Below are 16,765 nucleotides of genomic sequence, written 5' to 3'. Positions count from 1 at the left end.
GAGTGAGGGAGAGAAGGTGGTTTTGGGGGGATGGCGGGGGGATCTAAAAGACAAGCTGCCCAATAACATCCGCTCACACTGTCCTATTGACTTTTTACACCCCAAACCGTGTGGGGGCAGGGGGCAGGGGGGGGGGGTCTTCTGGACCTCCACCTGGACAAGCGATGGGGTCTTCTGGAACTCCACTGGGACAAGCGATGGCTAAGGACCTCATCACAGGTCTCATGAGGCTGGTACCATTGTTCTGGACCACCTAGCTCCGCTTTTATAATTCCCAGCTGGTATGCCATGCATGTGACTGCATTGTTCTCTCATGAGCCCTTTAGGTGTAAAATGTATCGTAAATATGTTGACAGGTTTCGTTAAACATTTACATGACAAAGCAAGTTAGAATTTACAGCATTTTCTGCACTTTTACCAAATCCTTTCTGGCGCCCCTGTGGTTTGTGGTCAAAATGCTTTGTAAGACGTTGGGGTTTGCACAATATTGAGGATTTAGATGTTAATTTGGCCACCTAAAAAGGTGGGAAAGGTAAAGGGGGAGGACCATTATCGTGACAATACGCTTTGATGACACATTCTCCCTGTGTTTTGACAGCATCAAGCAAACCATTGTGGCCTCAATGCAATGTCAAGCCCTCGCTAGTGAACTAGCGACTAACGTCCCTCCATAGTGCAAGTCACTAACCCTCTACTCCAGGGGTCTCAAACATGTGGCCCGCGGGCCAACTGCGGCTCGCGAGACGTTGTTATGCGGCCCGCGCTTTGATATGACAATTTAATGTTAGTGCGGCCCACCCCCAATTTTCCTGGGAGACCCCTGAATTTCAGGACTCCAATTCTCTCGAAGCCCCTGTCAATTTTTACCAGATCAACAATATTCAGGGAGTGCCACAATTGCACCGTCTTTAGCGCCCCCTACATCCTGAATTGACAGCGAGCAAGCCCAGTTGTATGTTGCATCTGGCCATGTGAGACGCGAGTGTGTTATTGCAAGATATATTTGATCAACAGCTACACACGTCACACTAAGGGTAGCCGTAAAAAAACTTTTAACACTGTTACAAATATGTGGCAGTCTGTCAACACACACCAAACAAGAGTGACAAACACATTTCGGGAGAACAATCGCATCGTAACACAACATAAGCACACCAGGAAAATTACCCAGAACCCCATGCAGACCTAACTCTTCCGGGCTACAATACACACACCCACGCTTCCACAAACCCCCCATTACTCCACCCTCCCTATTTGTGTTGGTTGAGGTGTTGTATATTGTAGCCCTGCAAGGTGTTCTGGGTATTTGTTCTCTTGTGTTTAAGTTGTGTTAGGGTGCGGAAATTCTCCCAAAAAGGGTTTGTCATTCTTGTTTGGTATGGGTTCAAAGTGTGGCGCATATTTGTAACACTGTTAAAGTTGTTTATACGCCCACCCTTAGTGTGACGTCTATAGCTGTTGACCAAGTACGTCTTGCAGCCACTGACGTTAATTTGCACAAGTCTCACACAACATGTTATAGAACGTCACATTGGTTGTGTGATGTAAAAGCGTGCGTGATGACGTGGTGGAGCAGTAGTCTTCTTTTAAGGGTGCGCGGACCCCTGGAGGTACTTGAAGGTATGCCAAGGGACATGTGAGATTTAATAAAAACATTCTAAAAAACAGTAGCAGTTCATAAATCCTTTATACATATGTTTATTGAATAATACTTCATTAAAGTATGAATGTAAGTTCATAAACTGTGGAAAAATAATACAACGATCCAACATTCAGTGTTGACAGCTAGATTTTTGGTGGACATGTTCCATAAATCCATCCATCCATCCATCCATTTTCAACCGCGTATTCCCTTTTGGGGTCGCGGGGGGCGCTGGCGCCTATCTCAGCTACAATCGGGCGGAAGGCGGGGCACACCCTGGACAAGTCGCAAATATTGATGTTAAAGATTTCTCTTTTTGTGAAGAAATGTTTAGAATGAAGTTGATGAATCCGGATGGATCTCTATTACAATCCCCAAAGAGGGCACTTTAAGTTGATGATTACTACTATGTGTAGAAATATGTATTTATAATTGAATCACTTGTTTATTTTTCAACAAGTTTTTTAGTTATTTTTATATCTTTTTTTCCGAATAGTTCAAGAAAGACCACTACAAATGAGCAATATCTTGCACTGCTATACAATTTAATGAATCAGACACTGATGACATAGTGCTGTATTTTACTTCTTTATCTCTTTTTTCCAACCAAAATGCTTTGCTCTGATTAGGGGGTACTTGAATTAAAAAAATGTTCACAGGGGGTACATCACTGAAAAAAGGTTGAGAACCACTGTTGCAGAGGACGTTAAAGGCAGTGCAGTCACGGCGGCCCTTAATAATGTCGGGCGGGTGAAAATTGAGACAAATTCCGAAGAATGGTTGCACCAGTAGATTGTCGGGAGGTGCACTGAAATTCAGGAGTCTCCCGGAAAAATCGTGAGGATTGGCAAGTATGTTGCTAGGGCGGGAAAGCCATTGATAGAAGGTGAATTCATTAAAAAGTGCATGTTAGATTTTTTTTAAGAAATCTTTTCTTGCGGCCCAGCCTCACCCAGTTTCTGCATCCAGTGGCCCCAAGGCAAATGGAGTTTGAGACCCCTGCTCTACTCCGTTGCGGCGAATAAACATTTCTTTATCACCAAAAGACAAGGAATAGCTAAACATGTTACACTACACACCATAGGAGGATACAATAAGGCATTCTAATTTCATGTAAACTCCTGGATGTAAACAAGGGTGGGTGGATAATTCCAAATATTGACCGTAATGATACCAAATATAGTATAGGTATATGGTCAAAACTACGGTTATTGGGTAGATATTTTTTATTATTACAATTTGTTATTTTTTTGATTATTGTTACAAGCTCAGAAAACAAGTCCCTGGACAAAGGAGGACTTAAAACAAAGGATTTCAATCGGAGTTTATAGTAGTATTTATTAGGACTGCACGATAAATCGACAATGATTGGACACAGGTTTCAATTAGCGTGATAAATAACCGTGAAAGGCGGAGGTTTTGTTTTTTTTCCTTCTGCCCTCACTGGCATTTGAGTGACAAGACATGTTCGCCATTCAGAACTGTTAGCCTTGCATCCATTGCGTCCTGGCCAAAAAAAGTGTTTAATGCAATGTAGGAAGCCAGTATGTTAATAACCACTTGCTCCTTGGAAAAAGTTTTAATGGTGACTAGGTACTCCGGCTTCCTCCAACTTCCAAAGACATGCACCAGGGGATAGGTTGATTGGCAACACTAAATTGGCCCTAGTGTGTGAATGCGAGTGTGAATGTTGTCTGTCTATCTGTGTTGGCCCTGCGATGAGGTGGCGACTTGTCCAGGGTGTACTCCGCCTTCCGCCCGATTGTAGCTGAGATAGGCGCCAGCGCCCCCCGCGACCCCAAAAGGGAATAAGCGGTAGAAAATGGATGGATGGATGGATAGGCTTGGGCCCATTGTCAATAAGTCAATCAATCCAACAATAAACCAAAATGAAGTCGAAATACTTTGCAGTCATTGATAAATTGCTTTGTCCGTGTGTGTTTGTTTTGTTAGTCTCACGCTTCAAACAGGCAGAAAGAGGTCTGCAACGCTCTTAGCACCTGAGGACGTTCAGTAACACACAGGAAGCACAAGCGTTGCCTCCCTACTCGCGACTCACTTGTGAGAAGTTCTGCAAAGAAACACAAATTAGGAAGAAACAATACGATTATAAAGCCAGGTGTCCATTTGCGCGAATGTTTCAGCTTCGAATCGGCCAGGCAATATGACCCCATATGCACGGACTAACGAGCGAGAATGGCAACAAAAAAAACAGACAATCCGACGTAGCATTTTATTTCAAAATGTATTCAGGTTAAATTTGAGAGATGACAGTCCACTTTTTTGTTTTTTTATTTAGGATCAAATTACAGTACAATGGTCAACAAAAAATACAATCATTTGAAATAGTTTATAGTGAAGTGAAGTGAATCATATTTATATAGCGCTTTTCTCTAGTGACTCAAAGCGCTTTACATAGTGAAACCCAATATCTAAGTTACATTTAAACCAGTGTGGGTGGCACCGGGAGCAGGTGGGTAAAGTGTCTTGCCCAAGGACACAACGGCAGTGACTAGGATGGCGGAAGCGGGAATCGAACCTGCAACCCTCAAGTTGCTGGCACGGCCGCTCTACCAACCGAGTTATGCCGTTATACATTTTTATTAAATTGTTACCTGCATTATTATATATTACACTATAAACACTGTATAGTTTTTATTGATTATTTCTACCGTTAAAGAGCATGATGTAGACCAGTGGTTCTCAAATGGGGGTACGTGAAGGTATGCCAAGGGGTACGTGAGATTTTTTTTTAAATATTCTAAAAATGGCAACAAATCAAAAATCCTTTATAAATATATTTATTGAATAATACTTCAACAAAATATGAATGTAAGTTCATAAACTGTGAAAAGAAATGCAACAATGCAATATTCAGTGTTGACAGCTAAATTTTTTTGTGGACACGTTCCTTAAATACTGATGTTAAATTTTTCTCTTTTTGTGAAGAAATGTTTAGAATTAAGTTTATGAATCCGGATGGATGTCTATTACAATCCCCAAAAAGGGCACTTTAAGTTGATGATTACTTCTATGTGTAGAAATCTTTATTTATAATTGAATCAATGGTTTATTTTTCAACAAGTTTTTAGTTATTTTTATATCTTTTTTTCCAAATAGTTCAAGAAAACCACTACAAATGAGCAATATTTTGCACTGTTATACAATTTAATAAATCAGAAACTGATGACATAGTGCTGTATTTTACTTCTTTATCTCTTTTTTTCAACCAAAAATGCTTGAGGGTACATCACTGAAAAAAGGTTGAAAACCACTGTTGTAGACAAAAGCTCTGAGTGTCTGCATAAAGCCAAATATTTTTTAAAGTAAATACCTGCATATTCTAATTGTGGCATCATGAGACAATAACGTTGATTGACAGTCTAAAAGTAACATGTCTTCCCTCACTCGTTATTTTCACAATTTAGTGCATCTATGTATAAATATAAAAATTGCACATTGAATCGCTTTCGCAATTGTGGAGAGAAAAATCGCAAATAGGGTTTTTTCCAAAATATGCAGCCCGAGTATTTGTTTTTGTTTTTTTTAGCACTATTGACTTTATTTTGCTCACAATATTGTAGATTAAAAAAAGAGAATAGTAATTCAAATATTTAATTGATAGTGTTACACCGCCAGCATGTTTTTGTCTCATTATAATTGTGATCAAAAATGTAATTAGTGATCTTGAAAATGTGAAGTATCAATATCTGCCAACTCTGACTAACTCAGCATCTCTTAGCATGTTGGTTAAATCTCTGCGTGTCTGCCAACTTCTAGCATCTGTTAGCGTGTTGACAAACTCTTAGCGTATTGACTCAGTCTTGGCGTGTTGACTTACACTCAGCATCTCTTAACGTGTCAACCAACTGGGCATGTTGACTAAGTCTTGGCGTGTTGACTTACACTCAGCATCTCTTAGCGTGTCAACCAACTGGGCATGTTGACTAAGTCTTTGCGTGTTGACTTACACTCAGCATCTCTTAGCGTGTCAACCAACTGGGCATGTTGACTAAGTCTTTGCGTGTTGACTTACACTCAGCATCTCTTAGCGTGTCAACCAACTGGGCATGTTGACTAAGTCTTTGCGTGTTGACTTACACTCAGCATCTCTTAGCGTGTCAACCAACTAGGCATGTTGGTTAAGTCTTGGCGTGTTGACTTACGCTCAGCATCTGTTAGCGTGTCAACCAACTGGGCATGTTGACTAAGTCTTGGCGTGTTGACTTACACTCAGCATCTCTTAGCGTGTCAACCAACTGGGCATGTTGACTAAGTCTTGGCGTGTTGACTTACACTCAGCATCTCTTAGCGTGTCAACCAACTGGGCATGTTGACTAAGTCTTGGCGTGTTGACTTACACTCAGCATCTCTTAGCGTGTCAACCAACTGGGCATGTTGACTAAGTCTTGGCGTGTTGACTTACGCTCAGCATCTCTTTTGCGTGTCAACCAACTGGGCATGTTGACTAAGTCTTGGCGTGTTGACTTACGCTCAGCATCTCTTTTGCGTGTCAACCAACTAGGCATGTTGGTTAAGTCTTGGCGTGTTGACTAACGCTTAGCATCACTTAGTGTGTTGACTAAGTCTTGGCGTGTTGACTTACACTCAGCATCTCTTAGCGTGTCAACCAACTGGGCATGTTGACTAAGTCTTGGCGTGTTGACTTACGCTCAGCATCTCTTAGCGTGTCAACCAACTGGGCATGTTGACTAAGTCTTGGCGTGTTGACTTACGCTCAGCATCTCTTAGCGTGTCAACCAACTGGGCATGTTGACTAAGTCTTGGCGTGTTGACTTACGCTCAGCATCTCTTAGCGTGTCAACCAACTGGGCATGTTGACTAAGTCTTGGCGTGTTGACTTACGCTCAGCATCTCTTAGTGTGTCAACCAACTGGGCATGTTGACTCAGTCTTGGCGTGTTGACTTACGCTAAGCATCTCTTAGCGTGTCAACCAACTGGGCATGTTGACTAAGTCTTGGCGTGTTGACTTACGCTCAGCATCTCTTAGCGTGTCAACCAACTGGGCATGTTGACTAAGTCTTGGCGTGTTGACTTACGCTCAGCATCTCTTAGCGTGTCAACCAACTGGGCATGTTGACTAAGTCTTGGCGTGTTGACTTACGCTCAGCATCTCTTTTGCGTGTCAACCAACTGGGCATGTTGACTAAGTCTTTGCGTGTTGACTTACACTCAGCATCTCTTAGCGTGTCAACCAACTGGGCATGTTGACTAAGTCTTTGCGTGTTGACTTACACTCAGCATCTCTTAGCGTGTCAACCAACTAGGCATGTTGGTTAAGTCTTGGCGTGTTGACTTACGCTCAGCATCTGTTAGCGTGTCAACCAACTGGGCATGTTGACTAAGTCTTGGCGTGTTGACTTACACTCAGCATCTCTTAGCGTGTCAACCAACTGGGCATGTTGACTAAGTCTTGGCGTGTTGACTTACACTCAGCATCTCTTAGCGTGTCAACCAACTGGGCATGTTGACTAAGTCTTGGCGTGTTGACTTACACTCAGCATCTCTTAGCGTGTCAACCAACTGGGCATGTTGACTAAGTCTTGGCGTGTTGACTTACGCTCAGCATCTCTTTTGCGTGTCAACCAACTGGGCATGTTGACTAAGTCTTGGCGTGTTGACTTACGCTCAGCATCTCTTTTGCGTGTCAACCAACTAGGCATGTTGGTTAAGTCTTGGCGTGTTGACTAACGCTTAGCATCACTTAGTGTGTTGACTAAGTCTTGGCGTGTTGACTTACACTCAGCATCTCTTAGCGTGTCAACCAACTGGGCATGTTGACTAAGTCTTGGCGTGTTGACTTACGCTCAGCATCTCTTAGCGTGTCAACCAACTGGGCATGTTGACTAAGTCTTGGCGTGTTGACTTACGCTCAGCATCTCTTAGCGTGTCAACCAACTGGGCATGTTGACTAAGTCTTGGCGTGTTGACTTACGCTCAGCATCTCTTAGCGTGTCAACCAACTGGGCATGTTGACTAAGTCTTGGCGTGTTGACTTACGCTCAGCATCTCTTAGTGTGTCAACCAACTGGGCATGTTGACTCAGTCTTGGCGTGTTGACTTACGCTAAGCATCTCTTAGCGTGTCAACCAACTGGGCATGTTGACTAAGTCTTGGCGTGTTGACTTACGCTCAGCATCTCTTAGCGTGTCAACCAACTGGGCATGTTGACTAAGTCTTGGCGTGTTGACTTACGCTCAGCATCTCTTAGCGTGTCAACCAACTGGGCATGTTGACTAAGTCTTGGCGTGTTGACTTACGCTCAGCATCTCTTTTGCGTGTCAACCAACTGGGCATGTTGACTAAGTCTTGGTGTGTTGACTAACGCTCAGCATCTCTTAGCGTGTCAACCAACTAGGCATGTTGACTAAGTCTTGGCGTGTTGACTTACACTCAGCATCTCTTAGCGTGTCAACCAACTGGGCATGTTGACTAAGTCTTGGCGTGTTGACTTACGCTCAGCATCTCTTTTGCGTGTCAACCAACTAGGCATGTTGACTAAGTCTTGGCGTGTTGACTTACACTCAGCATCTCTTAGCGTGTCAACCAACTGGGCATGTTGACTAAGTCTTGGCGTGTTGACTTACGCTCAGCATCTCTTTTGCGTGTCAACCAACTGGGCATGTTGACTAAGTCTTGGCGTGTTGACTTACGCTCAGCATCTCTTAGCGTGTCAACCAACTAGGCATGTTGACTAAGTCTTGGCGTGTTGACTTACACTCAGCATCTCTTAGCGTGTCAACCAACTAGGCATGTTGACTAAGTCTTGGCGTGTTGACTTACACTCAGCATCTCTTAGCGTGTCAACCAACTGGGCATGTTGACTAAGTCTTGGCGTGTTGACTTACACTCAGCATCTCTTAGCGTGCCAACCAACTGGGCATGTTGACTAAGTCTTGGCGTGTTGACTTACACTCAGCATCTCTTAGCGTGTCAACCAACTGGGCATGTTGACTAAGTCTTGGCGTGTTGACTTACGCTCAGCATCTCTTTTGCGTGTCAACCAACTGGGCATGTTGACTAAGTCTTGGCGTGTTGACTTACACTCAGCATCTCTTTTGCGTGTCAACCAACTAGGCATGTTGACTAAGTCTTGGCGTGTTGACTTACACTCAGCATCTCTTAGCGTGTCAACCAACTGGGCATGTTGACTAAGTCTTGGCGTGTTGACTTACGCTCAGCATCTCTTTTGCGTGTCAACCAACTGGGCATGTTGACTAAGTCTTGGCGTGTTGACTTACACTCAGCATCTCTTTTGCGTGTCAACCAACTGGGCATGTTGACTAAGTCTTGGCGTGTTGACTTACACTCAGCATCTCTTTTGCGTGTCAACCAACTGGGCATGTTGACTAAGTCTTGGCGTGTTGACTTACACTCAGCATCTCTTTTGCGTGTCAACCAACTGGGCATGTTGACTAAGTCTTGGCGTGTTGACTTACGCTCAGCATCTCTTAGCGTGCCAACCAACTAGGCATGTTGACTAAGTCTTGGCGTGTTGACTTACACTCAGCATCTCTTAGCGTGTCAACCAACTAGGCATGTTGACTAAGTCTTGGCGTGTTGACTTACACTCAGCATCTCTTAGCGTGTCAACCAACTGGGCATGTTGACTAAGTCTTGGCGTGTTGACTTACACTCAGCATCTCTTAGCGTGCCAACCAACTGGGCATGTTGACTAAGTCTTGGCGTGTTGACTTACACTCAGCATCTCTTAGCGTGTCAACCAACTGGGCATGTTGACTAAGTCTTGGCGTGTTGACTTACGCTCAGCATCTCTTTTGCGTGTCAACCAACTGGGCATGTTGACTAAGTCTTGGCGTGTTGACTTACACTCAGCATCTCTTTTGCGTGTCAACCAACTAGGCATGTTGACTAAGTCTTGGCGTGTTGACTTACACTCAGCATCTCTTAGCGTGTCAACCAACTGGGCATGTTGACTAAGTCTTGGCGTGTTGACTTACACTCAGCATCTCTTAGCGTGTCAACCAACTGGGCATGTTGACTAAGTCTTGGCATGTTGACTTACGCTCAGCATCTCTTTTGCGTGTCAACCAACTGGGCATGTTGACTAAGTCTTGGCGTGTTGACTTACACTCAGCATCTCTTAGCGTGTCAACCAACTGGGCATGTTGACTAAGTCTTGGCATGTTGACTTACGCTCAGCATCTCTTTTGCGTGTCAACCAACTGGGCATGTTGACTAAGTCTTGGCGTGTTGACTTACACTCAGCATCTCTTAGCGTGTCAACCAACTGGGCATGTTGACTAAGTCTTGGCATGTTGACTTACGCTCAGCATCTCTTTTGCGTGTCAACCAACTGGGCATGTTGACTAAGTCTTGGCGTGTTGACTTACACTCAGCATCTCTTTTGCGTGTCAACCAACTGGGCATGTTGACTAAGTCTTGGCGTGTTGACTTACGCTCAGCATCTCTTAGCGTGTCAACCAACTAGCCATGTTGACTAAGTCTTGGCGTGTTGACTTACACTCAGCATCTCTTAGCGTGTCAACCAACTGGGCATGTTGACTAAGTCTTGGCGTGTTGACTTACACTCAGCATCTCTTAGCGTGTCAACCAACTGGGCATGTTGACTAAGTCTTGGCGTGTTGACTTACGCTCAGCATCTCTTTTGCGTGTCAACCAACTGGGCATGTTGATAAGTCTTGGCGTGTTGACTTACGCTCAGCATCTCTTTTGCGTGTCAACCAACTGGGCATGTTGACTAAGTCTTTGCGTGTTGACTTACACTCAGCATCTCTTAGCGTGTCAACCAACTGGGCATGTTGACTAAGTCTTGGCGTGTTGACTTACGCTCAGCATCTGTTAGCGTGTCAACCAACTGGGCATGTTGATAAGTCTTGGCGTGTTGACTTACACTCAGCATCTCTTAGCGTGTCAACCAACTGGGCATGTTGACTAAGTCTTGGCGTGTTGACTTACGCTCAGCATCTGTTAGCGTGTCAACCAACTGGGCATGTTGACTAAGTCTTGGCGTGTTGACTTACGCTCAGCATCTCTTAGCGTGTCAACCAACTGGGCATGTTGACTAAGTCTTGGCGTGTTGACTTACGCTCAGCATCTCTTAGCGTGTCAACCAACTGGGCATGTTGACTAAGTCTTGGCGTGTTGACTTACACTCAGCATCTCTTAGCGTGTCAACCAACTGGGCATGTTGACTAAGTCTTGGCGTGTTGACTTACACTCAGCATCTCTTAGCGTGTCAACCAACTGGGCATGTTGACTAAGTCTTGGCGTGTTGACTTACACTCAGCATCTCTTAGCGTGTCAACCAACTAGGCATGTTGGTTAAGTCTTGGCGTGTTGACTTACGCTCAGCATCTCTTAGCGTGTCAACCAACTAGGCATGTTGGTTAAGTCTTGGCGTGTTGACTTACACTCAGCATCTCTTAGCGTGTCAACCAACTAGGCATGTTGGTTAAGTCTTGGCGTGTTGACTAACGCTTAGCATCTCTTAGTGTGTTGACTAAATCTTGGCGTGTCGACCAACTCTTATGGTGTTGACTGAGTAAGTCTTGGCGTGTTGATTCTCGGCATCTTCCAGCGTGTCGACCGAACGGTTAAGCATGGTGTATAGTCTCGTGTCCCGCAACTCGCGTAAGCGACGTTGTCTTGCCCCCTCCCCCTGCGTAGTTTACTTGCACTTCCCAAAGATCTGAGGTTGACGCAGACCGCAGGGCTGTGATTGGTCAGCTTTTGAAGAAGAGGTTGTTGACCACAGGCGAGCCGACTTTGCCCCGGAAATGCTCAAAAGCAACAGTGATTAAACATTTGCATGAAAATGGATATTATGTAGGGTTTCACGGTGGAAGAAGGGTTAATGCGTCTGCCTCACAATACGAAGGTCCTGAGTAGTCAGGGTTCAATCCCGGGCTCGGGATCTTTCCGTGTGGAGTTTGCATGTCCTCCCCGTGAATGCGTGGGTTCCCTCCGGTTACTCCGGCTTCCTCCCACTTCCAAAGACATGCACCTGGGATTGCACTTGATTGGCAACACTAAATTGGCCCTAGTGTGTGAATGTGAGTGTGAATGTTGTCTGTGTTGGCCCTGTGATGAGGAGGCGACTTGTCCAGGGTATACCCGCCTTCCGCCTGATTGTAGCTGAGATAGGCACTAACGCCCCCCGCACCCCAAATGGAATAAGCGGTAGAAAGTGGATGGATGGATATTATATACTTTATATCTCTGTGCGCTCTTAAAATAATTCCTGAATGCGGCGTTTTTCATATAGCGGTGTTGTTGCAACACAAAGTACAAGTCCGACACTCTTAACTTTTATTGCCAAACCTCAGTAACACATGACCGTACACATCAATATCAGCATGTCGTTACAATAGTTGAGTTTTATTTTCAATTACACGATAGCTCGGCCTTGCACCATGTCCCATCGACCGATTAGTGTTGCAAATAATAGCGTCCTCTGCCGCGACTTGTTCAGAAGTTGCACATCTTCACAAAGGTACTTTCTTCTGGTTTATAAGTAAAACGTCTATTAATATTAAACTGATGATTCTGACTGATTAGTTCCAGTGTGGACAGACATTTAGATGTGGTCATTGTCACTCTTTACAAGAAAGTAAATATCCAGTCAACGACAGATGCAATTGCTCCCTTAGTGAAACCCACTACTACCGGCCACGCAGTCTGATAGTTTATATATCAATGATTAAATCTTAACATTGCAACACATGACAACACGCCTGGGTTTAGTTTACTAAATTACAATTTTAAATTTCCTGCAGAGTTTCTTGATAAACGTTGCGGAATGATGACGCGTATGATGACGTGTTTGTGACGTTATTGGTTGGAGGGGACATACTAGCTCAGCACCACTTGCGGCTAAAAGTTGTCTCTTTTCATCGCATAATAACACAGTAATTTGGACATCTGTCTTGCTGAATCTTTTGCAATTTGTTCAATTAATAATGGAGACGTCAAATTAGAATGCTGTTGGTGGAAAGCGATTGATTGGAGCTTCGTTTAGCAACCGAGACACAGCCTCTGTTTGTTTGTTTGTTGTGAAGCTTTAACACAGAGCGGTCAAGCGAACATGTTTGTCTACGTCAACCAGCAAGTTTTTGGATGGGAAAATTGTGATATTAAGTCGACTCTTACCGGAGACATCAGTGGATTATGCGTCCTCCTGCAGCAGCTGTCAAAAAAGGCAGCTGTGAGCTTGGCTCCTCGGCTTCTCTGAGAGACACTGGCGTTCACCGCAGCCATCCGACTTTGAGGTATGACTTTACAATCTCACTAAAACACTATTAAAACATTAAGCAGATAAGGGATTTTCCAGAATTATCCTAGTAAATGTGTCTAATTACATCTGAAACGTTCACACTGCCGCTGCCGCTTTTTCTTTCTTTTTTTTTTTTTGTGCTTCAGTCTAACTTTACTCATCCACAAATATTTCATCCTCGCTCAAATTAATGGGGAAATCGTCGCTTTCTCGGTCCGAATAGCTCTTGCTGCTGGAGGCTCACATTATAAACAATGTGAGGGGCCCTCACACCGGTGACGTCACGCGCACATCATCTGCTACTTCCGGTACAGGCAAGGCTTTTTTATTAGCGAGCAAAAGTTGCGAACTTTATCGTGGATGTTCTCTACTAAATCCTTTCAGCAAAAATATGGCAATATCGCGGAATGATCAAGTAAGACACATAGAATGGACCTGCTATCCTCGTTTAAATAAGAACATCTCATTTCAGTTGGCCTTCAATAGTAAACTGATGATTCTGACTGATTAGTTCCAGTGTGGACAGAGAATTAGATGTGGTCATCGGCACTCTTTACAAGAAAGTACATATCTAGTCAACGACAGATGCGGTTGCTCCCTTAGTGTTGTATAGAATTACAAGGCTGGCGCCACCGCCCCCCATGGAAGAAGTATATATCAATCAAAACGCCGTCAGAGGGACGGAAGCTCCCAGACGCCAGAGTATATTCCAGTCTTTAGCGTGTTGACTAACTCTCACTATGTGTTGCAGGACTGTTTGAGGGCGTGCCAGGAGCAGATCGAGCGCGTGCTGGCCGCCAGCCTGCAGCAGGAGAACCGGGCCGGCGGGGGCACCAAGTCAAGGGAGCAGCAGGACCAGTCCAGCACCCCGACAGACGTGCGCGACGTCAATTTATGAACTCCAATGACAATCTATGAACTCTTAGCGATTAATAAATTTCTCCTTTTTGTTCTCCCGCCCTTCGCCCACCCCCTCACCTGTTTTGTACGTGCCACATTTAATCAAACAAGGTATTTAAGAATCTTGAAACTTGATAGTGCCTTAGGTTTGCCACTGCGGAAACCTGAAATATATTTTCATACTTGAAGAAAAATAGCTTACTGTTATGAAATACATATATTTCCTTTGACAACCAAAAAACTGATAGTGTATATGAGCTAGTATTTAGTTATGTTACTCGTTTAGCATTTAAAGCATACAGTTATTCAGTCAGTTTAATCCAGGGGTTCCTCCTGAGCGTTGCAAGCCAGAGGAGCTCCCTGGCTGGTGGCGTCCATCATCTAGTCTAGCACCTGTAGCGCTGCTACGAGTCAGGCGGAAGCGGAGCAGCAGGCTGGGCCTGCTCACACAGGAAGTGGTTACGTTGGCGATCCGGGACGAGCTAGCATGTGGGTTTGCGGAGAAAGGATGAGTCGCAGGTTGTGTGAAGGTGGCGAAGGGCACGCGCAGGTTTTGTGAGGCGGGTTTGGGGTTGTGACAAGCGAGGAGAAAAGGCTAAAGGTTTGGATGGATGCTTGGCCAAAAGGCAGGAATGTAAGCTAAAAGTCTCTGCAGGGGGAAGAAGAATTCCAGGTTCTGATGTCCTGGAATACTGTTTAGCTCTGCTGCAGTTCCTCCTATCACCACTTAATGGAATATTAGAGCGAGGCAGGATAGGAACGATATTGATGCACTTTGAAAACACTCCTTAAGAATGGTAAGGGGATGGTTGTTGAGGAGAAGTCCTTTGGTTTATTAGGGTCTTTTATTTTGTGGTTTTTGGTTTCGGTTAGTTTTTTTCTTTTAAGTTATTTGATTTTCTTTGTTTTTTGGGGGGGCTGGATTCCCACGGGGTCATGAAAGCTTCGACTACACAGAATATTCCTCTGGAACATACACTAAGAAAAGACAAGTCAATCATAGACTTAAGTTTTTTTTTATGTTTATTTAACCTTACTTGAATTGTTCATTTATTCATAGCCAAACTTTCTTATAGTTCTGAATATCCTGTGTTCCTATTTTACTCTTGTCGGCTCGTTCTGTTTGTGCCATTATACATTGTATGAGGTTAACGTAAAAAAAAAAAAAAAAAATGCCACATTTTTGGGGTCATTTGTGGGGGGCGGGTGGAACCCCAATGTTTTTTTTTTTTTTGATGCTTTAATCCTGAAAAAAGTGTATGCTTTGAAAAATGGGAAAAAGCTGATTCCAAAGTGACACGTTTATACAAGTCATTCTTTTGCTGCTACAAAGCTTTTCTTTTCTAGTCTTAAACAAAGATGCCTAATTGTGATTCAGTCGTTTGCTGCTATTATACATGAGTTTTTGTTGTATACTTACAAGTCTTGGCTTTTTTGTCGTGTGTGTTATGAGTGTACTGGATGGAAGGTCACAGTTTGGTGCGGGACTGGAAGTACTCTTGGATTAGCGTGTGTTGTATTCTTTTATCGTGTATTCTTATAATCAGTTGTATCTTTTGCTGCTTACCTGGTTATTGTTTGTGTACCTCAGGTTAAATTAGGGCGTTACCTCATCACATTCGTCACACACTTTCTGAATTTTGGGGGACGCTTCATCTTTTCTTTTTCTTTTTTTTTTTTAAATAAAAAAAAATGTCGACCAAATTCCCCCCAAAAATAAATAAACCAAAACATTTCATATGTGTGGTGCTGCTCAAAACACGCCCTGTACTGTAAGATGCATCCAATAGAACAAAGTTGTTTTTCTTTCCATACTTTGACATTCATCTGACTGATTCTCAGCAGTTTCATCGAAAGTAAGTGGAATTTTTAATTTATGAGGTACCACCACAATGTTGTTGTTGGTTGTGTTCTAGATTCCTCCCCCACTGTCTCCATGTGCAACCACACAATGTACCTCAACGATTTCTCCTCAATAAATTGGCTAAAAATCACAAGATGATGTCTTTCCTGGCCTTTAAGTGAGCAGTCTTCCTTGTGGCCGCTAGAGGGCGACATTGTCTTTACAGGACCAACTACAAATGATGTCACTGCCCAATCTGTTTGCGCATGCGTCAGAAGTCAGCCACTTTCAACTTTGTTTTAATAGAACATTTATAACAAATGTAATTGTTAAAACGGCCATAGTAAAAAAAAAAAGGAAATACACAAAGAAATATACATCTAATGGGAGATAGTCTTAGTAAATGAAAGGGAAACAATTAGAAAAAAATAAAAACAGTCGTTTTTTTTAACAGCTTTAGTACATTAATTAATTGTAAGAATTGTATGGAGGACAAGTGAAATGGTTATTTAAGGTTAGGAAGAGAGGTTTTGTTTAGAATTAATCAGTTGTGAATGAAAAAAATGTACCCATGACAATGTTGTTTAAAACATTTTATATCTTACTTCCGTTCCCTACTCGACGGTAGATTTTCCACGATACAAAATGTATTTTACCATTTCAAAAAATGGTTTGCGAAAGTCCATCCATCCATTTTCTACCGCTTATTCCCTTTCGGGGTCGCGGGGGGCGCTGGCGCCTATCTCAGCTACAATCGGGCGGAAGGCGGGGTACACCCTGGACAAGTCGCCACCTCATCGCAGGGCCAACACAGATAGACAGACAACATTCACACTCACATTCACACACTAGGGCCAATTTTAGTGTTGCCAATCAACCTATCCCCAGGTGCATGTCTTTGAAAGTGGGAGGAAGCGTTCATCTTAAATAGATGAGTAAACTAAAAAGGTCAGCAACTTTCATCTTCCCCCATCATTGATTTTTCCTTTTAAATTTCAACACTGCCTCTCGTTAACAAGCTGTCCCATCACTCTGGTTGCTTTGGTGTAGAAAATATTAAAGCCTTCTACAGAAAGCTAGGAGTAATCAAGAAAAATGTCA

General features: G+C 43.5%; 1 protein-coding gene across 1 annotated transcript in view; it reads left to right on the top strand.

Annotated features, from left to right (window-relative positions):
- Positions 1-15,818, top strand: part of LOC133559969 (G1/S-specific cyclin-D2-like) — a 35,355-nt gene extending 19,537 nt beyond the window's left edge. Inside the window, exon 5 of the mRNA XM_061911964.1 lies at positions 13,673-15,818. Within this exon, the coding sequence (XP_061767948.1) occupies positions 13,673-13,819 (147 nt within the window). The 3' untranslated portion in view covers positions 13,820-15,818. The remainder of the gene's footprint in view (positions 1-13,672) is intronic.
- Positions 15,819-16,765: the final 947 nt, after the last annotated feature.

Source organism: Nerophis ophidion, linkage group LG10 (assembly GCF_033978795.1).
Source record: "Nerophis ophidion isolate RoL-2023_Sa linkage group LG10, RoL_Noph_v1.0, whole genome shotgun sequence".
In the NCBI taxonomy this organism is placed as follows: domain Eukaryota; kingdom Metazoa; phylum Chordata; class Actinopteri; order Syngnathiformes; family Syngnathidae; genus Nerophis; species Nerophis ophidion.
This window is presented reverse-complemented; position numbering and strand designations above follow the sequence as displayed.